General features: G+C 32.4%; 1 protein-coding gene across 2 annotated transcripts in view; it reads left to right on the top strand.

The window, feature by feature from the left end:
- LOC139523894 (SUMO-activating enzyme subunit 2-like) overlaps positions 1–18,272 on the top strand; it is a 39,107-nt gene extending 20,835 nt beyond the window's left edge. Inside the window, exons 10-18 of one of the 2 annotated variants that reach the window (XM_071318268.1) lie at positions 62–198; positions 9,015–9,108; positions 9,546–9,658; positions 10,061–10,216; positions 13,212–13,269; positions 13,997–14,035; positions 14,349–14,454; positions 15,208–15,326; positions 17,862–18,272. In XM_071318268.1, coding sequence (XP_071174369.1) covers positions 62–198; positions 9,015–9,108; positions 9,546–9,658; positions 10,061–10,216; positions 13,212–13,269; positions 13,997–14,035; positions 14,349–14,454; positions 15,208–15,326; positions 17,862–18,022 — 983 coding nt within the window. In that variant the 3' untranslated portion in view covers positions 18,023–18,272. The remainder of the gene's footprint in view (positions 1–61; positions 199–9,014; positions 9,109–9,545; positions 9,659–10,060; positions 10,217–13,211; positions 13,270–13,996; positions 14,036–14,348; positions 14,455–15,207; positions 15,327–17,861) is intronic. The other variant, XM_071318269.1, reaches the window with a different exon arrangement.
- Positions 18,273–21,608: the final 3,336 nt, after the last annotated feature.

Genomic DNA, 21,608 nt, shown 5'->3' with positions numbered 1-21,608 from the left:
AGGTCATTGTTTTTAATTACACATGCGTTTTTATTATGATACTATTTTTGTTTGATTACAGATACAAAATCAGAAACTGGTATGAGAGATCAGAGGGTTTGGTCTATACAGGAATGTTCTGATGTTTTCTCAACATGTTTATCTAAACTTAGAGACCAAGTGCATCAGCAGGGAGATGGTGTACTGGTATGGGATAAGGTATGTATCTAGATGCAGGAAAACCAGTCTTAACGGAATCCCATGTTATCCTGGAGCCTCTCTAAACTGAACTAATATGACAAGGCTTCATTGGATATTCTTAAGCAATTTGACATTAGTAAACCAAACATCTGTTTAATGTGAACATAATATTTTGTCCAACAGCTTTTTACAGGGTTAAAGGGTATAAGTACATTAAGCTGTACATTTTATGAAAATGGGTAGGGGAGGTGAACATTTTTTTTTAGAGGGGAAGTGTAAAAAAGAAATTGAGGAGGGGGGATACAATTTGTTTTTTTCCGGGTTGAGGTAAATATGCAACAGCATAGTGTATTGCATAAAATAAAAAAAGGGGGGTAATTTTATTTTATTTTTGGGAGGTGGGGGGAGGGGGCAATTCGCAATAGCATAGTGTATGAGACAAAAGCAAAAAACTAAGCATATTACCAATTCTAAGTTCTTTGACTGCGGTTGTTCTGTGTCCAAAACCTATTATGTGTCAAATATTTAATTACAATCCAAATTCAAACAAGTTTCAAGCGTTTTTTTGAATTTTTGCCAATGGTTCAGGGTTGGACCTCTGCTGTCTTATCCAGCTGCACTTGGCGAAGCAATTTATTAATTTATGTTCTATACTATATAAATCAATACAAAGTATGTACATCAATCTCAACTGGTAAAAGTTATTGGTGAAAGACAAAAATCTTATCAGCTATGTCTCTGACAAATTCTAAAATTAATGCTGATAAAATATTTTGAAAAAGAGTATTGCCCCTTGAAAATATTAATTATATCAGAAGCACTTAGGCTTTCATTTCTCTAAGATATTTATAAAAAGTTTTGGTTATAGTCCTTGGACAGATAAAATAAGTGTAATGTTGAGACATTGGAACTCTTTTCTTTAATTTGATTTAATATGTCCATACAATACTGTATATAGATATAAGAAGAGTATGAGTGCCAATGAGACAACTCTCCATTCAAGTTATAATTTCTAAAAAGTGAACCATTATAGGTCAAAGTACGGCCTTCAACACAGACCCATGGCACTCACTGAACAGCAAGCTGTAAAGGGCTCCAAAAATTACTAGTGTTAAACAAGAAACGAGAAAAGAGAAACACTCAAGATCCACATCAACATACAACAACCACTGAACAACAGCGTGTTTTGAATCAATCTCTCCAAAAGCTGTCAGTCTTCATAGCTTTTGTAAACTCTTCATATTGGAAATATACTAGGCTAAGTAAGAAAGCTGTGTTCCCGCCTGCCCTAAATAGAAGTGCGCCCGACCTTCTGCCCTACAAAGCAAAAGAATTCCCCCCTCTGCCTTTTCAAAAGATACTTTTACCAAATTTCATGCCTTCTGGCATTTCCGGTAAAATTGTTACCTGATTGTGTAACACTAACTGACAATAGGATTAAGTTAAAAACCAAATGCCTTTGGCAGTTTTATCACCTCTGTTAATGATTGTTTACTGCTAATTGGTGGAGTTAATATAATTGAACAAATACTAGATATTTAGTACAGAATGAAATTGTCCACATGTTAGCCATTTGTAATGTTTACATATCATAGCATATGTACACATAAAAAAAATAATTTTAAAATAAAATCTAAAACAGTTTCAAAGGATACACCTTTATTAAAAATGAATTGATTTTTATCAACAATCATACTTCTGACAATATTAATTTGAGTCCTATATGTGTAAGAAGTAACTGATTATTTAAATGGCTGATGTAGAAGTGAAATGAAAGATACCAGAAGGACATTCAAACTCGCTAATTGATAATAACTAAGGAGGAAAAAAAGAAAAAGACTGACAGACAAGTATATATATCTTTATTCTCATAAAGCCAATGCATTACATCGGTACAGAGATAACAGATACAACAATAAATATTTACAATATGTACAAAACAAGCGAGAGAGGTTACAAAAGTTACAAGCCAGGAGTACAAACACTAGTATTTATATTTTTTATAAAAGAACAAAGCTTCTTCAGAACTGGTTTTCTTGTACTTGACATAAGTTCAGAGAATTTAACTGTATTTTGCCGTTTTGTAAAATATTCAGTTAAAAACTCTTTGCGTTTTTGATGGAAAAAATTGCATTCAAATATAAAATGATATTCGTCACCTATTTGTCGATTGTTACATAGACTGCAAAAGCGGTTTTCTCTGATCACGTTTTGCCATCTTCCTGTTTCAATCGGCAGCTTAGTATTAGTCGTTCTAAATCGACAAAAAACAATAGCGTCTTTGAAGTCCAAAATATTAAAATATTCTTCGAATTCCAAGTTTTTCTTAAAATTTTTGTAGTTAATACCTTTTGGTGAATTTTGAATGAGGGAATTCCAGTTCTGAATATATTGATCTAGCAATCTCTGCTTTATGACAGTTTTTAACCATTCTTTATTAACAAAATTTTGTGACTCCCATATGTATGAGAAACCACAATCTTGAATATTTTTTGTATAAACAGGATCCATTTTATCTGGACATTATGGTGCTCGTTCATATGACGAGAAAGTTGATATAATATGAAGGAAAACTTTGCTTGTTTACCGGATATCAAATTTGCCCAGAATAGTACTGTTCGAACTTTAATATCTATTTCGATCGGATGACGACCTAGTTCCCCGTAAACCATATAATTTGGCGTTGAGGATTTCAAGTTTAAAAGAATTTTACAAAATTTTAAATGAATCTTTTCCAGGATATCATTATTACCAAAGCCCCATATTTCGCACCCATACAATAGAATGGGCTTGATCATTTTGTCAAAAAGGTCAAGCTGACATTTAACAGAAAGCTGATACATCCTTCCTATTTTCAGGACTTCGTACATGGCTTTTAAGGCCTTATCGGATAAATATTTTTTAGTCATATTAAAGTTTCCTGTTTTAGTAAAAACAATACCCAAATAGTTAAACTGCTTTACTAACTCAATGCTTATGCCATTATAAGTAAATTGGAGATTTTTTGGCAAACGTCCCAAACCAAATACTAGGGTTTTAGTTTTGTCAACATTTACTTTCAGTTTCCAAACCTTACAATAGTCATGAAAGGCATTGAGTTGCGTCTGCAGATCCTGTGCTGTTTCGGCCAACAGCACCGTGTCATCTGCGTATAATATGATAAAAAGTTTTAGATGTATTTTTAATTCTCTTTCAAGGTCTTCTGATAAGGTTTTAAGTCCTGTAATATTTTTACTAACCAAGAAATCTTCTAAATCGTTTAAAAATAAAGAAAATAGGAAAGGTGATAAGTTTTCTCCTTGTCGTACGCCGTTGTCACAAGCAAAGTATTCTGAATTACAATTATTGTATGATATACGAGATTTAGTATCACAGTACATATTAGATATAACCTTATACATCTTACCATTTATATTATTTAACAACATTTTATAAACAAACCATCTCGCCATACAGTGTCAAAAGCCTTCTCAAAATCTATAAAGGCACAATATAATTTCTTTTTCCTACATTTCAATAATTCAAAAAAAGAATACAAGGTAAAAATATTATCTGTAGTAGAATATTTTTGCCGAAAACCACTTTGATTTTCTTGTATTAAGGTAAACTCTTCTGAAAAATCATTAAGTCTTTTATTCAAAACTGCTGTAAATAGTTTTCCCAGACAGCTAACGATAGTAATTGGTCTATAATTCTTTGGATCTTTGGAGTTTCCTTTGTTTTTATAAATTGGTTTAATTGTACCTATAAGCCACCTATGTGGAATAAGACCTTTATCAAATATAATATTAAAAAGTTTCTCATAAATGCATAAAAACTGGTTTGATGTGGATTTTATGTATTCGTTTATAATTTCGTCTTCACCACAAGCTTTGTCATTCTTCAGTTTTTTAATAGACTGGAGAATTTCATCTTTTGAAAAAGGCGAATTTATATGTTCATTCATCTGTTCACATTGCATGGGATTGATCTCTGGAAGTTGCACATTTTTTTCATCTTCCGGTGCAGCGTTTAAATTTTTGAAAAAATCGTGTAATTTTCCAATGTCAATATCGGGTTGTTTCTTTCTTTTATTCTGATTTAAAATTTTCCAATATTCTTTCGGATTTTTGCCACGCAAATTTTGAATTTTATCTGAAAGATCTTTTCTAAAGTTTCTAAATTTGCTATCGAGAATGTTTTTATACGCTTTTTCGGCATTTAACTTGTCTGAATGGTTTTTAGAATGATTTTTGGACTTGAAACGTCTTTTTAATTTCCTGTAATTTTGACGTGCAAATTTACATTCCTCATCAAACCAGGGTTTATTCTTATTTCCAAAATCTCCCCTTTTCTTAGTCTGTTTTACAGTATAAGTACCAAAAGTTGTCTTCCCAGACTTGACAAAAATATTACACAGATCATCTATAAGTGAATTAATGATGTTCTTATTCACTACAGTTAAATCAGTATTTGTAAGTTTGTATTCAAGTTCTGCTATTTTTTCTACATCAATATTATTTTGAAAATCTTTTATCTTTTCAGAATTCCATCTTTTTATCTTCGTAAACGTATTCTTTTTACTAAAATAATCGACATTTTCCGCATGGGCAATTGCCAAGTTTTTATCACAGAAAAAAGTAATAGAGAGTGGGTTATGAACATCTGACAATAACTTACTTGAATCTAAAACTTCAAAGTCCTTAAACGTTTTCAAAAGTTCAGGAGTGCTTATACAATAATCAACTACACTGGCATTACGACAAGTAAATCGCCCGATATTTTGATCCCTTCCCAATCTTCCATTTAGTATAAAAAACCCGTTGCCTTTGCAAAAATTTAACAGCATATTGCCATATCTATTTTTTCCTTTATCCATACTTTCCCTCTTCGTGGGAATAGACAGAGCTTCTAGAGCATTAATAGGGTTTTCGATGAAGTCAGACAAATTATTATCACCATGTTCATCTTCATTTATAATTACAAAATCATCATCACAACCTGTCCTGGCATTAAAATCCCCTAAGAGGCATATGTAATTTGAAATGTTCGAAAAGCGTAGAAATTCTTGTTCAATCTCATTAACAGCTTCATCTGAGGAATACCTAGTATATTCCGGAGGTATGTAAACGACTCCAAAAACAACGGGTTTATCTAAATTAAAAGCTTTACCGTTAACTTGAAACCACATTACATATTTACATTCTGTGTCTATTATTTCTATCATTGTCTTCAAATGTTCTTTGTAGCCAACTGTAATACCACCCGATCTCGTTTTCGTAACTTTTTTCCTGTTTTTCATTTTGAATTCATAACCGGGAAGATTTATCACATCAATGTCATCGGTTTTAGTTTCTACAAGACATACTATTTCATGATTATCTATAATGTCTTTAAATTCTGGATAATTCACGTGAGACTTTATTCCACAGCAGTTCAGGCATAAAATGTTTAGATCACTACCAGCTGAAATATTTTTTCTAGGACTGTTACATGTATCGCTACTGGTTGAAGTCGAAGCATTATAAATGTCTGAATTCGGGAGTGAGAATATATTACTGCTTTTAAAATCATTTTCAATATTCGTTTTTGTATGTTGTCTAGCTAGTTGTTCTCCGTGGCCACTCTAATATTGGTTTGGTTGTGTGTTGTTCGCATGTGTTGATGGAGAAGGTATGGAATCACTGTTTCTGAGATTTCTTCTTATAGGGCTGTTATCTGACTCAGTCCTAGCTCGTTTTGATCTCGGTGGGATTGGCGGGCTCTGGTTGGTTGCCTCAATTTTCTGTTGTGTTTTTTTTGCCGGTGTTTGAGAATGTGTCTTTATTTTCTCTTCCATGTATAATTTCCCGTTTATAAATAGTTTATCCCGTACCAGGCTTGCCATTTTGCCGTCCTGTTTGGCTTTCTTTAAGATAGGATAAAGCTTTTTCCGCGCTTGTTCAATTTCAAACGGAAACTGCTCTTTAATCCCAAAAGGTTTTCCTCTAAGGTGGTAAGCACTAGAAAGCACCATCTCTAAATCTTTTCTGAACAAAAACCTTGCAACTATTGGCCTCGTTCCATTAAAGCCCTGTTTTCCAAACCGATGGGCATTTCCGAACTCTATTCGATGGTTTATTTTAAGTTCGTTTTGTAAGAAATTTCTAAGTTTTTCTTCAACATGCTCATCCTTCTGGTATTGTAGACCAGAAAATATCAGATTATTTTTCATAGAGCGACACTTTAAATCTATCAAACTTTCTTCCATTTTTAACCGGATTTTTGTGACAAAAATGTCGGTTATTGATTTGGGGATGTACGGCGGGCGGGCGGTCGGGCGGGCGGGCGGGAATCAAATGTTGTCCGTGCATTAACTCATGAACCGTTCAACCAAAGCTTTTAAAATTTTAATATGTTGTTACTGACAACTAAATGAAGGTCAAGTTCAATAATGGTTATTTTGACCTTTACCGTTCAGGAGTTATGGTTCTTGAAAGATTGAAAAATGGAGTTTCCAGTCGTGTCCGTGCATTTACGCATGAACTGTTCTACCTAAGCTTCCCAAATTTTAATATGTTGTTACTGATGACAAAATGAAGGTCAAGTTCAATAATGACGATTTTGACTTTTACCGTTCAGGAGTTATGGTTCTTGAAAGATTGAAAAATGGAGTTTCCAGTTGTGTCCATGCATTTACGCATGAACTGTTCTACCTAAGCTTCCCAAATTTTAATATGTTGTTACTGATGACAAAATGGAGGTCAAGGTCAATAATGACGATTTTGACTTTTACCGTTCAGGAGTTATGGTTCTTGAAAGATTGAAAAATGGTGTTTCCAGTCGTGTCCGTGCATTTTCTCATGAACCATTCAACCAAAGCTTTTGAAATTTTTATATGTTGTTACTGATGGCAAATTAGAGGTCAAGTTCAATAATGACGATTTTGACTTCTACCGTTCAGGAGTTATGGTTCTTGAAAGATTGTGAAATGGCGTTCCATTCACGTTGTTGCATTTACTCATGAACCATTCAACCTAAGCTATTCAAATTTTAATATGTTGTTACTGACAACTAAATGAAGGTCAAGTTCAATAATGGTTATTTTGACCTTTACCGTTCAGGAGTTATGGTTCTTGAAAGATTGAAAAATGGAGTTTCCAGTCGTGTCCGTGCATTTACGCATGAACTGTTCTACCTAAGCTTCCCAAATTTTAATATGTTGTTACTGATGACAAAATGAAGGTCAAGTTCAATAATGACGATTTTGACTTTTACCGTTCAGGAGTTATGGTTCTTGAAAGATTGAAAAATGGAGTTTCCAGTTGTGTCCATGCATTTACGCATGAACTGTTCTACATAAGCTTCCCAAATTTTAATATGTTGTTACTGATGACAAAATGGAGGTCAAGGTCAATAATGACGATTTTGACTTTTACCGTTCAGGAGTTATGGTTCTTGAAAGATTGAAAAATGGTGTTTCCAGTCGTGTCCGTGCATTTTCTCATGAACCATTCAACCAAAGCTTTTGAAATTTTTATATGTTGTTACTGATGGCAAATTAGAGGTCAAGTTCAATAATGACGATTTTGACTTCTACCGTTCAGGAGTTATGGTTCTTGAAAGATTGTGAAATGGCGTTCCATTCACGTTGTTGCATTTACTCATGAACCATTCAACCTAAGCTATTCAAATTTTAAGATGTTGATACTGATGACAAAATGGAGGTCAAATTTGATATTGACGATTTTCACTTTCACCGTTCATCAGTAATGGTTCTTGTGATATTGCCAGGACACAAATAAATATTAATAAATCCGGTTTGCTGTCGTTGTGACAGCCTCTTGTTTGAATAACGTTAGATTGATCAGTGACTTTTGCGGTGTTTGATTTTTTCACTTCCGATCCTATTTTTTCCATTTCCAATTTCAGCTCTTGAATTTCCTGTTTATTCCCGGTACATTGGTTGATAACGTCATCCACCACTGTGCTTAAACCTACAAAACTGTTCTCAGTCTGTTCGTTTCTTTCATTTATAGTTTTGACCGCGTTCTCTATTTCTTCTAGCTTGAAGGTAATTCGTTCTATTTGGTCAAATTTCCTCTCAATTTTACCCATTCTTTCCTCCATTTTTGTAAGTGTCTTTAATATTTCTACAAGAACGGTAGGTTCTGCAATTGTAGCTTCTTCATTTGAGCTATCGGAATTCATTATTTTGTTTCCAATTTAGGAAATAAGAAAAAAAAAAAAAAAAAAAAGATTGGCCGTAGTTAGGCTACCATTTTGTTGAACAATAGCGTTACTAAGTGGAACAATCGAGTTCCCCTTTATGACGACGTTATTCGTTGCGTTGTTTTTTCCAACAGTCTAGGCTGAATGAATATTATAAAAATTATGGCTTTGGTGCGGTGATTGACTGGACCAGTCTTACCTTTTAACTCAGAATGAAATGCTGGTTAAATTTACATAGTTTTTTCATATGATACTCTCCTTCATACATGTAAGACTTGGATTTTTAACGAGAGCAAATTTCCGTACAGCCTTCTCACAACACATCCGGGTCTCTGGCCTCTTAAGTAAAAGTACTCAAACCAACATAGAAAACTAAAGACTGATCAATACATACACCACCAAAAACGTGGGGTGATCTTGGGTAAGCAAATGCTGCTCCATTTGTGTCACAGTGTTGCTTATGTTAGAAGACATCAGAATTACTTCATGAAATGAAACAAAAGTCTTTGTATTTGCATATTTATTGTGAAATAGAAAATTTAAAGAAAATTTTATGGTGAGAAATTTTTTAAGGGGTGTCTTTACTAACATTGTTGAGTATATTTCAAATTATTAGACTTTTATTTCTGTAATGTTTTTTTCAGGATGATGAAATTGCAATGGATTTTGTAACAAGTACAGCTAATATCAGAGCATATATCTTTGGTATTGCTTTAAAATCTAGATTTGATATAAAATGTAAGTTTTACCTAATCAAACATGTAAGAAGTGAACATTTTCATCTCCAAGGAGGTTTTTTTTTAATTGTGTTTTATTGTCTTACGGGTTTGCTAATACGCAAGGTTGACAGTTTTTCCAGATGTATCAAATAATCATCTTATCCACAATTTGAATGTAGAAATTTAAAAAATTATGTACCATGTATTGGAATAGTTCCACATCAAAAAGAAAATGTAGCTCAGTTCAAATCACAAAAAGGAATAAATCCTTAAAAAACTTGCAATTTTATACAAATAACAGCGGGAAAACCGATTATAAAATTATATTATTAAAAGAAAGATGCTCTCAAGTCTTTAGAAATTGCAGAAAAATTTATTCTAGTATAGCAGACAATAATCTCAAATTTTCAAATTGATTAAATGCTTAATGATTAAATCTTATTAAAATGATTTCAGCTACAGCTGGTAATATTATTCCTGCAATAGCTACAACGAATGCTATTATAGCTGCCCTGATTGTAATGGAGGGGATTAAAGTTCTACATGGAGATTTTGATAAGTGTAAACAGGTATGATTTACATTTCAGTATGCTTAGAACAGTTTTTTTCTCATTGGGAATGAAATTTATATTCTTATCCATAATTATCAATTGTACTTAAATTTCAATGAAAATTTATCTCCAAAGAAAGGTCTTTTTAACCATAAAAATATGATATGATTATACAAATTTGTTGCATTCAACCTAATTTATAGGACCTGACAATTTTGATTGGCAGCCTTGAACATGTATCATTGTCAAAAAACTCCACTTGCAAACCATTTAGTGATGAAATGATGCTTGTGTATTAGGAATTAGTTTTCATAACAAATTGTATGAATACCTGTAAAGTTAACAGGAGCAAAATTAAACATCTATGTACATAAGCAATGGGTGAGTTGTTTTAAAAAGTTGGCATTATTTCTTTTACAGATATATCTAAACAGACAGGCAAATCCTCGGAAGAAATTACTTGTTCCCTGTGCTTTAGATAAACCTAATCCTAAATGTTATGTGTGTTCATCAAAACCTGAGGTCACAGTTGTTTTGAATACAGAGAAGTTTACTGTTAAACAATTAGAAGATAAGGTAAATAATAGACTTTTAAGATGAAAGCAGATCTATTTAGATAACTTTTGTGCCACCTGTTTTAAAATTACATGGTATCATTTGCGCCAAAAACAAAACATAGGATTGCACCAATAAAAAGAAAAATGACTTCCATCCTCCTTTATTCGGAAATGGAACCGGCAGTTTACAAGGCAAATATTTTCTTTTCTGAAACATATCTTCTTCTTACTGCTGCATGGGTACTGTCCCAATTCAATGTATGTAGTAGCTTGTAACTTCACTTTATTTTCCAAAAACACAAACATTGAAGGATAAAACGCATAAAACAGTTTAATATTATTCCTATGGAATGCTTCTGCTCCATTACGTCTTGTGGTACATAGTTTCAACCCATACTCGTGGTGGAAACAAAACACTACATGTCATCAACATATGTGACTTAAAGATAACCAGCAAAAGCTTCTTCTTTCTTCTATTTTGGCATATCTTGTATTAAATATTCAGTAAAGCAATAAGTTTTCCTCTCTTTCTGTACATGGACTGTCTAATGCATTTTAAGTCATTTCTCTCCAGATGCTCATCTTCATGGTGAAATATCTCTGAACATATGATATTTTTTATGCCAAAAATAAGACTAAAGATATATTAATCATTAATATTTATGATAGGTATGTGTACATATTAATTGGCGCAAATGAGTTCTGAATATTGGCGCAATTGATACATTTGGAAAACAAAATTTAGCGCAAATGATACCCCTGAGAAACAGTAATTGGCGCAAAAGGACTGCTGCTGACACATGATTGTTTTTTTTTTTTTTTTTTTAATAAAATCTAATTTTCAATATGCTGGACATGAAACATTGACATGAGAATAATTGAAATGGTTAAAATGTATTTTAAAATTAAAGGAATTATAGTAAACAAGAACATAACTTGATGTTTAGGTTTCATTTTTAGCTCACCTGTCCCAAAGGGACAAGTGAGCTTATGCCATCACTTGGCGTCCGTCGTCGTCCGTCGTCCGTCGTCTGTCGTTGTCTGTCGTCGTAAACTATTTCAAGAATCTTCTCCTCAGAAACTACTGGGCCAAATACTTTCAAACTTTAACGGAATGTTCCTTATGGTATCTAATTTATAAATTGTATCCGAAGTTGTGATCTATCAACAAACATGGTCGCCATTGCTAAAAATAGAACATAGGGGTCAAATGCAGTTTTTGGCTTATAACTCAAAAACCAAAGCATTTAGAGCAAATCTGACGTGGGGTAATATTGTTTATCAGGTCAAGATCTATCTGCCCTGAAATTTTCAGATGAATCAGACAACCTGTTGTTGGGTTGCTGCCCCTGAATTGGTAATTTTAAGGAAATTTTGCTGTTTTTGGTTATTATCTTGAATATTATTATAGATAGAGATAAACTGTAAACAGGAATAATGTTCAGCAAAGTACGATTTACAAATAAGTTAACATGACGGAAATGGTCAGTTGACCCCTTTAGGAGTTATTGCCCTTTATAGTCAATTTTTAACCATTTTTCGTAAATCTTAGTAATCTTTTACAAAAATCTTCTCCTCTGAAACTACTGGGCCAAATACTTCCAAACTTTAACTGAATGTTCCTTAGGGTATCTAGTTTGTAAATTGTATCCGAAGTTGTGATCTATCAACAAACATGGTCGCCATTGCTAAAAATAGAACATAGGGGTCAAATGCAGTTTTTGGCTTATATATAACTCAAAAACCAAAGCATTTAGAGCAAATCTGACATGGGATAATATTGTTTATCAGGTCAAGATCTATCTGCCCTGAAATTTTCAGATGAATCAGACAACCTGTTGTTGGGTTACTGCCCCTGAATTGGTAATTTTAAAGAAATTTTGCTGTTTTTGGTTATTATCTTGAATATTATTATAGATAGAGATAAACTGTAAACAGCAATAATGTTCAGCAAAGTAAGATTTACAAATAAGTCAACATGACGGAAATGGTCAGTTGACCCCTTTAGGAGTTATTGCCCTTTATAGTCAATTTTTAACCATTTTTCGTAAATCTTAGTAATCTTTTACAAAAATCTTCTCCTCTGAAACTACTGGGCCAAATACTTCCAAACTTTAACTGAATGTTCCTTAGGGTATCTAGTTTGTAAATTGTATCCGAAGTTATGATCTATCAACAAACATGGTCGCCATTGCTAAAAATAGAACATAGGGGTCAAATGCAGTTTTTGGCTTATAACTCAAAAACCAAAGCATTTAGAGCAAATCTGACGTGGGTAATATTGTTTATCAGGTCAAGATCTATCTGCCCTGAAATTTTCAGATGAATCAGACAACCTGTTGTTGGGTTGCTGCCCCTGAATTGATAATTTTAAGGAAATTTTGCTGTTTTTGTTTATTATCTTGAATATAATTATAGATAGAAATAAACTGTAAACAGCAATAATGTTCAGCAAATTAAGATCTTCAATTAAGTCAATTTGACCAAAATTGTCAATTGACCCCTTAAGGAGTTATTGCCCTTTAAAGACTTTTTTCACAATTTGTTCATCATGTTGACTTACTTTAAAAAATCTTCTCCTTTGAAACTGCTGTATCAATTTCAACCAAACTTAGGCTAAATGAGTTTCAGAGTATCTAGTATAAATTTTATATTTTATTTCCTTGTATGTCAAGAAACATAGCTCCTATGGCTAAGATAGAACATAGGAGAAAATGATTATTTTTTTTGGCTTTTGAAGAAAATAGGACGATCCAAAAAACATTTAAATAAATTGAAAAGCCAAAATAACCATTGATGAGAGATTTAACCAAAAGAATTAAGGTGAGCGATTCAGGCTCTTGAGAGCCTCTTGGTTTTTTTTCTGTACTTCATGGAAGTCTTCCTTTTCTGTTACTAGTAATTACTTGTAAACATTAGGTTTATTGTCTTCAGACAAATACTTACTTTCTATCTCCTTAAAGTATTCTTTTTTGTTTGATTGAATAAAAATTATATATTTTTTAATTATTCAGGTATTAAAAGTAGGTCTGGGGATGGTGGCACCTGATGTAGAAATTGATGATGGAAAAGGTGAGAATAACTTGTGCAGAAAACCTTTTAAAAACACATTCTAGTGATTATATTTATAATATTTTATAATTGATTGAAGATAAAATAGGATGTTATTACTATGAAATGTGATGTATTAGTGAAATAAGTATTAAGCAACTGAAAAAGGTCACAGCATTAATATAGACACTGTATTGAAGTTTCTGAAGTGTATGTCGGAAATTAACACCTGTTTGGTGGTCCCATGGTAACATGCTTGCCTCAACTGCTGGGGCTTGTGGGTTCAATTCCAATCTGGGTTAAACCAATGACTTCAAAATTGATATTGGCTGCATGTTCACTTATGTAGCAATGCACTGTTAGAAAAAAAAAAATTGGCACTCATTATTTATAAAAACCCTTACCCTTACTTTTTAACAATTAGGCTTAGTGATTGTGTAAGGAAAGAACACTTCTTGTAGATTTTATTTCCTATAGTTGATATGGTGAAATATTTTTTTGTAAAATGCATTGAATAGTTCTAGCAAAACAAATTGGTTGATGATAAACATTACAATAATTTTGGGACAAATCGCCAGTATGTATTAAAATAGTGACTCTCAAACAGAAAATAGGCTGTGAATATGTAAAAAGCATCTTGATTTTCATATAAATCTACTGCGAAAACTATGTTATTCTTCAGTTATCTAAAAATTGATTTTTATTGCATCTTAACTTTCATATTCAGCATGATTTTTTAATTTTTTAGGGACAATCTTAATATCAAGTGAAGAGGGAGAAACAGAAGGTAATTGAGTGAACAATATGGATGAGAGAGATTGTACATATATATATGTCTGTAAGAATGTTCCAAGTATCTTTCCTGTACATGGCTGTAGTATAAAACAAAGGATATGGGGTATCCATCCATGACAAAAAATCAGTACATGCACAGCAAAAACAAAAACCAACTCAAAATGCAAAGTATAAGCACCTTTATTGCTGTTCTTCATCTCAAAGTCACAGTGAGGCCATCAACACGGAGTAAAAAATCTCTCATGTCAGAAAAGCTATTTAGGCACATGAAATTTATAACATGTTGTTTTAATATTTTTTTACAGAGAATGCAGAGAAACATTTGAGTAATTTCAAAATCACAAGTGGCACTATACTTAAATGTGATGATTTCCTTCAGAATTATAATCTAAATGTCATCATAGCTCACAAGTAAGTTGTTAGTTTGAAAATAATTATCACACTTTTCTTGCCTTCTATGGATAGGAATGATTTTATATTTGGTCTGCAGCTTGAGAGTGATGATTTGTAGCATTTTAAGGATATATTCTTCTGACGTTTCAGTCTCGTTGAAATCTCGTTATGGAATTATTTCTGAAACATGTAATACAAGTGGAAAATATCAATGAATTTTAAAAATGTTATAATAAAACATAACTCTGTTAAAAAATAGTGTATTTACAATGGATGGTTTTTGAGTAATCCAGTTTTCAAATTTTACGACCAATCAAGTCAATCTTTTTAGCCAAAATTTTGAGAGAATGGCAGAGGTGTACAAAAAAAGATTTTACAAGAATCATGTACATCCCATATCATTTTTTTTTGTCTTTTCAAATTTCCTAGATTAGATATGTATTTTTTCAATCATTTATAACAAAAAATAATATGCATGATATGAGCATTTTGTTCTTAAAACTGAGAAAAATCACAAATTTACAAAATTGACAGTATGGTAAATTTGACACTAAAAAGCATCAAAATATGATAAAGCTTCCTTATATTAACACCTTACTATAGTTTTTTTTAAGTTAAATTTATTCAGAATGGTCCACTTCATCTTTATTAAAAGTATGAGAAAAAGTTTAATTGTGGAACTGTGATTTTTTTCACGATAATAGCACAAAAATAAGTAAAAATTGACAAATTAGAATTTGTTGTTATAATGGAGGATTTTTATACTTGTAGAGATAAGTTAGAGGAGGAGAAAGAGTTTGTTATTGTAGGAGATTTATCTGAATTGAAGGCCACAGCAGAAACACCTAATGGAGTTAATGGTGGACAGGAGGAAAATAAACAGGAAGATGGTTTGTATTTGTGTGTCTTCAGCAGGGTGTCCCTCTTAGGTCACAATATCACTTTTAAGCAAGTAAAGCAAATAAAAACAATTCAGTTATTCAGAGCAAAATGCCTCAAAAACTGGATAACTATCAAGAATAATGAATGCATCTCTTTTTGAAACTTTTATGTGCAATGTATTCTTTAATGTAAACGTTGGTTTCATTTTAAATATTAGTATTGTACCAAATGAATAAATTATTTTTATGCTCCATTTATGGGCATTATGTTTTCTGGTCAGTGCGTCCATCTGTTCATTCGTCCGTCCACACGTCCGTCCGTCTGTCCCACTTCAGGTTAAAGTTTTTGGTTGAGGTTGTTTTTGATGAAGTTGAAGTCCAATCAACTTGAAACTTAGTACACATGTTCCCTATGATGTGATCTTTCTAATTTTAATGCCAAATTAGAGATTTTCCCCCATTTTCATGGTCAACTGAACATAAAAATGATAGTACGGATGGAGCATCCGTGTACTGGGGAAACATTCTTGTTTTCCTGTAAATAAAATCATTATACAAGGATTCAAATTTAGTTTTTAAGACAGAGGCACATTTCATCTGCAAAAAACTCAATAGTAACGCTCGAATAAAAAAAGTTGAAAAGGCAAAATAAAGAACGAAGTTGTAGAGCATATGGACCAAAAAATCATAAAAGTTGTGCGAAAAAAGCTAAGGTAATCTATTCCTGAGGTAGAAAAGACTTATTATTTCAAAAATTCAAAGTTTTGTAAACAAATAATTGATAATTATGACTGGTAAATCATGTCAACCAGTGCTGACTACTTGGCTGGTGATACCCTTGGGTTAAAAAAATATCCAACAGCAGTGGCATTGGTCACATGGATCTTCTTATTTTATATGCCCGTCAAATTTTGATGGGACGTATTATGGTATTCAAATGTCTGGTGTCCGTGCGTCTGTCTGTCTGTCTGTCCGGCTTCCATATGTCGCACTGTAACTTGAGAACCACTTATCCAAATTTCATGAAACTTAACATAGTTGTTTCTTATTACCTGTATACTTTTTGGTGAAAATAAGATTTAAACTTTTTGAGAGCTGGAATTTATAACTAAAACAGGGGTGTGGTTTTTTTTTTACATGTAGCACTGTATCTCAAAAACAATTTATGATCATTGCTTAAAACTTAACACACCTCTTAGCTATATTAATATAAAGATCTGTTTACTTTTTGGTGATGATTCAAAATTTTATTTAGGAGGTTTTGAGTTTTTTGAAAAATAAGGAGGGGGGAAGGGGTTTCACATGTGACATGTCGTGCTGTATCTCAAAAACAATTTATGATTATTGCTTAAAACTTAACACACCTCTTAGCTATATTAATATAAAGATCTGTTTACTTTTTGGTGATGATTCAAGATTTTATTTAGGAGGTTTTGAGTTTTTTGTAAAATTAGGAGGGGGAAGGGGTTTCACATGTGACATGTCGTGCTGTATCTCTAAAACAATTTATGACTATTGCTTAAAACTTTACACACTTCTTAGATATATTAATCTTAAGATCTGTATACTTTTTGGTGATGATTGAAAATTTTATTTAAGAGGTATTAAGTTTTTTGTAAAAAAAAATGGGGGTGGGGATTCACATGTTGCTCCATATCTCAAAAGCAATTTATGATTATTGCTTAAAACTTTACACACTTTTTAGATATATTAATCTAAAGATCTGTATACTTTTTGCTGATGATTCAAAATTTTATTTTAGAGTAATTGAGGTGGTTTTTTTTAAAAGGGGGGGGGGGGGGGGGGGGGGGGTTCAAATGTTGTGCCGTATCTCAAAATCAATTTATGATTGTTACAAAAAAAAACTATACACACTTCTTAGATATATTAATCTAAAGATCTGTGTAGTTTTTGGTGATGATTCAAAATTTTGTTTAAGATTAATTGATTTATTTTAAAACAAAAAGGGGGGGGGGGGGGGGGGGGTTTCACATGTCGCGCTGTATCTCTCAGACTTATAATGATTATTGCATAAAACTTCACTCACAAGACAACGGACGTATCATGCTCTTGTGACGCAGCTGTTTATTATTTTTATGCCCCACGTACGATAGTAGAGGGACATTATGTTTTCTGGTCTGTGCGTCCGTCCGTCTGTCCGTTCGTTCGTCCGTCCGTCTGTTCGTTCGTCCGTCCGTCTGTCCCGCTTCAGGTTAAAGTTTTTGGTCAAGGTAGTTTTTGATGAAGTTTAAGTCCAATCGACTTTAAACTTAGTACACATGTCCCCTATGATATGATCTTTCTAATTTTAATGCCAAATTAGAGTTTTTACCCCAATTTCACGGTCCACTGAACATGGAAAATGATAGTGCGAGTGGGGCATTCGTGTACTGAGGACACATTCTTGTTTGTAATCAGTTTAAGATTTGGAATTTTAATCTTGTAACTTTTGATCAGTACATGTAAAACTATCTTTAACACTGATGGGGTCATGATTGTAAGATACTTCATGCTTAATTTAAATAATATTTATATTCATTTCAGAAGATGATGACCTAATGGTGGTTGAAGATCCAGTTGAAGAACCAGTAGTAGAACAAAGAAAGAGAAAAGCTGATGATTCAGATATAGAAGAGAATAAGGCTAAGCGTATGAAGTTGACAAGTATACCAGAAGAATCTGAAGATGATGTTGTAATTTTATGACATTTCTGCAAGGAATAATTAACTGTCACTAATGTGTCATATTTGTATCAGGATGTAAATACCTGCCAGCAAAAATACTTCAGATTTGTTGAAAATGATATTGTTATTATGAAAATATCTTTGAAAGATAATGCAGTTGTGATTGTGAAAGCAAGCAGTATTCATGTTAACTATGAAATTTTGTTGTTGTTCCATTGAAAACAATGTTGGATGAACAGTGAGAACAGAAAAATAAAATGTTCAACATTTATATTAGCTATCATTCATCAGTTCATACATAACATTTTTCTACTAGTGTTTTTTCCCTTCTTTTACTTACATGAATTTGAGCAGTTTAAAGTTCATTTAAAGCTTGTCAGTACCTATTGTTATAGATTGTTGCCATCACTTAAGATTTGTTTTCTGTTATCTTTATTTTCAAATCGTAACTTCATCTTTGACAAAAATTAATTATATTAAAATTTGTATGTAAGACTCAGATCAATGTCCAGCCATCTTCTTGTTTTGATATAATCTCTTACATTTTAAAATAGATATCACAACCTAAATACATTGGTCATTCATTAAGATTAGGACATCATTGTGACAAATTCATAAAACGAAGGTCGATTAGAGAAGCCAAATATTGGACGTTGATTTGAGAATAACAATAAAGAGGTCAATCAGTTAATTTTTCTCCTTTGAAACTGCAATGCACCTTAGGGTATCTAGTTTAAGAAATTAATCTGATGACCTTGTCCATCAACTATTATGGCTACCATGGCTAAAAATAGAACATGGGGGTCATATGCACTTTTTATACAGCCGGAAAAGTTTTAAAAAAATTTGGTCGTATATTGGTATCATGTCGGTGTCATTTTGTCGGCATCAGCATTGTCTGAAGACAAATGGTTTCTGGATAATAACTTTAGTATAAGTAAATAGAAATCAATAAAATTTTAACACAATGTTTATAACCATAAAAGGAAGGTATAGGAATTAGGGGCCAAAAAAAGGGCCTAAATAAGCATTTTTGTAGTTTCCAGTCAATAAGTTGTGTATTAGTGTATAAATCTTGCTGAAATTACACCACAAGTTTCCATACTACAAAGGGATTATATGATATTATTTAATATTTTTAGATAAGACTTAGGTTTAATTCAACGTTTTGGTTAGCTATAAGTTATTTAAGCGCTTTGTTTTGGGTTTGATTTGCATAATATTCTTGAAAATAATGACGAGACATTTGTCAAATGTGTATCTGTTGCATCAAAGCTGGTACAGATTTAACTCTTGTCAAAACTAGTATTCCTTGACATGGTGGTATGGAAATGGAATTACGCTCCTGATAAAACAAAAGTGCACACGCTGAAATGTCTCGCCTTCTTTACTAATCATTGATATTATGTTGATAGTCCTAAATATAAAGCTTTACTACAACTATCACATAAACTTAACAAGATCTAAGTTAGTGAGGTCAAGGTCATATAAACCAAAAGAGAAATACATTTAGTCCTTACAATCATGCAATACACTAAATATAGTTGACATATTGCTTATAGTTTCTAAGAAACAAACTTGACCAAGAAAACTAAACATTAAATAAACCATGAAAATGAGGTCAAGGTCAAATGAACCATGCTAGTCAGACATGTACAACTTACCATTCTTCCATACAACAAATATAGTTGACATATTGCTTAAAGAAAAACAGACCAAAACACCAAAATTTAATACTGGGCAATGAACTGTGAAAATGAGGTCAAAGCTAAATAAAACCTGCCAGACTGACATGTACATCATAAAATATTTTCATACACCAAATATAGTTTATCTATTGCATATAGCATTCGAAAAATAGACCAAAACTCAAAAACTTAAAGTCATATGAAACAAGTGAGTGGTGAAAAATAATGTTTATCCAATTCTTGAATCAATGCATGTATATATCATAAACTTAGTCCTCTGTGCACAATTTTCTCATTTTTTACCCAAATATATCGTATAATTGTCATTTTTTTCTATCTCTGTCTGTTATGATTTAATAAATATAGCTGCTCGTTCAATGCCGTGTTTTGAAGCTGAAGTTTACCGATTGTCACCTTATAGTAAACAAATAACAAAAAGCATGGGTTTTGAGCACGTGTTTAACATGTACAATCAGATAATTGTTTATTTTAATGACAGATCCATGCGTATTGTGATCACCGGATTTTTACGAGAAGGGTTACGCTCAGGTCACTATGCATACGGAAATATGTTGGCAAATTGCTTCCTGAAAGGAAGCAATTAAAAATAAGTAAACTTCTTCTAAATGTTGAAAAATTAAGGAATTTTCCTCAGAAAAAAGTGTATTTACATAAGTTGAATAATGAAAACTATCCATTTAGTTATAAAAAACATATGCATATTTTTTTTTAATTTGAGGTTTCTTATGACTTTAACTTTGACCATTAAACCATGAAAATGAGGTCATGGTCAGATGACACCTGCCAGTGGGACATGTACACATTACAGTCCTTCCAAACACCAAAAAAACTAGACCTATAGCTTATACTATCTGAGATATGGACTTGACCACCAAAACATAACCTTGTTTACTGATCCATGAAATGAGGTTAAGGTCGAGTGAAAACTGTCTGATGGGTATGAGCACCTTGCAAGGTACACATATACCAAATATAGTTATCCAATACTCATAATAAAAGAGAAATTAACATTACAAAAAATCTAAACTTCTTTTCAAGAAGTCACTGAACCATGAAAATGAGTTCAAGGAAAATGGACATGTGACCGATGGAAACTTCGTAACATGAGGTATCTTATACAAAGTATGAAGCATCCAGGTCTTCCATCTTCTTAAATATTAAGCTTTTAAGAAGTAAGGCAACGCTGCAGCTGTAGTAGCCGCTGCTGCCGCCGGATCATTATCCCTGTCTGCGAAAAAATTGACAGTGTCGACAAAAATGTATCTGATCTTTCTTAGAAAACCAGCATTATATAATTACTGCATGGGACAATTGTACTGCTTCTGAATGTTTGGTCTCTGAATATATCACCAGCCAAGTAGTTAACCCTGCTGTGATGACTGATTATTGATACCATCATTTTCTGTTAATTATTGTTGATAAAATGCTGAAAAACTTGACACTAAGGCTTTTCTCCCTAAGCCATTTATGACATTGTTTGGATTTGGCAAAATGTTTTGAAATTCCTGTGTTCAATGCTCTTTAAATTCGTTTTTGTTCAGGCATTCTGACAGTAATTTGATTTGAGTGTGGTAACATGACTTATCATTGGTATTTGCTGTTAATTTATTGTCTAGTTTAATTATGTTAATTTATTCAACATGCTTTTGTATCCTCAGGCATAGATGGCCTAAGCTAGATTTGACCCACAATTTTGTTAATTTCTTTTGTCAATGCTTCATAACCTTGTTTTGGTTTAGTTTCCAATTGTTATGATTTGCGCACTATTGACGAGTCTGATTTCAATTATTTTTATCAGGAGAAGCACTAGATAATAATATATCCCAGATTGACCTTAAGTGTATTTTATATAAGGTTGTCAAGAGTCAGAGTAGTCTTTGTCTAGGTCTTCAGATAAG

Source organism: Mytilus edulis, chromosome 5, assembly GCF_963676685.1.
Source record: "Mytilus edulis chromosome 5, xbMytEdul2.2, whole genome shotgun sequence".
Lineage (NCBI taxonomy): Eukaryota > Metazoa > Mollusca > Bivalvia > Mytilida > Mytilidae > Mytilus > Mytilus edulis.
The sequence above is the reverse complement of the archived record's forward strand: the minus strand, read 5'-3'. Positions and strand labels throughout refer to the sequence as shown.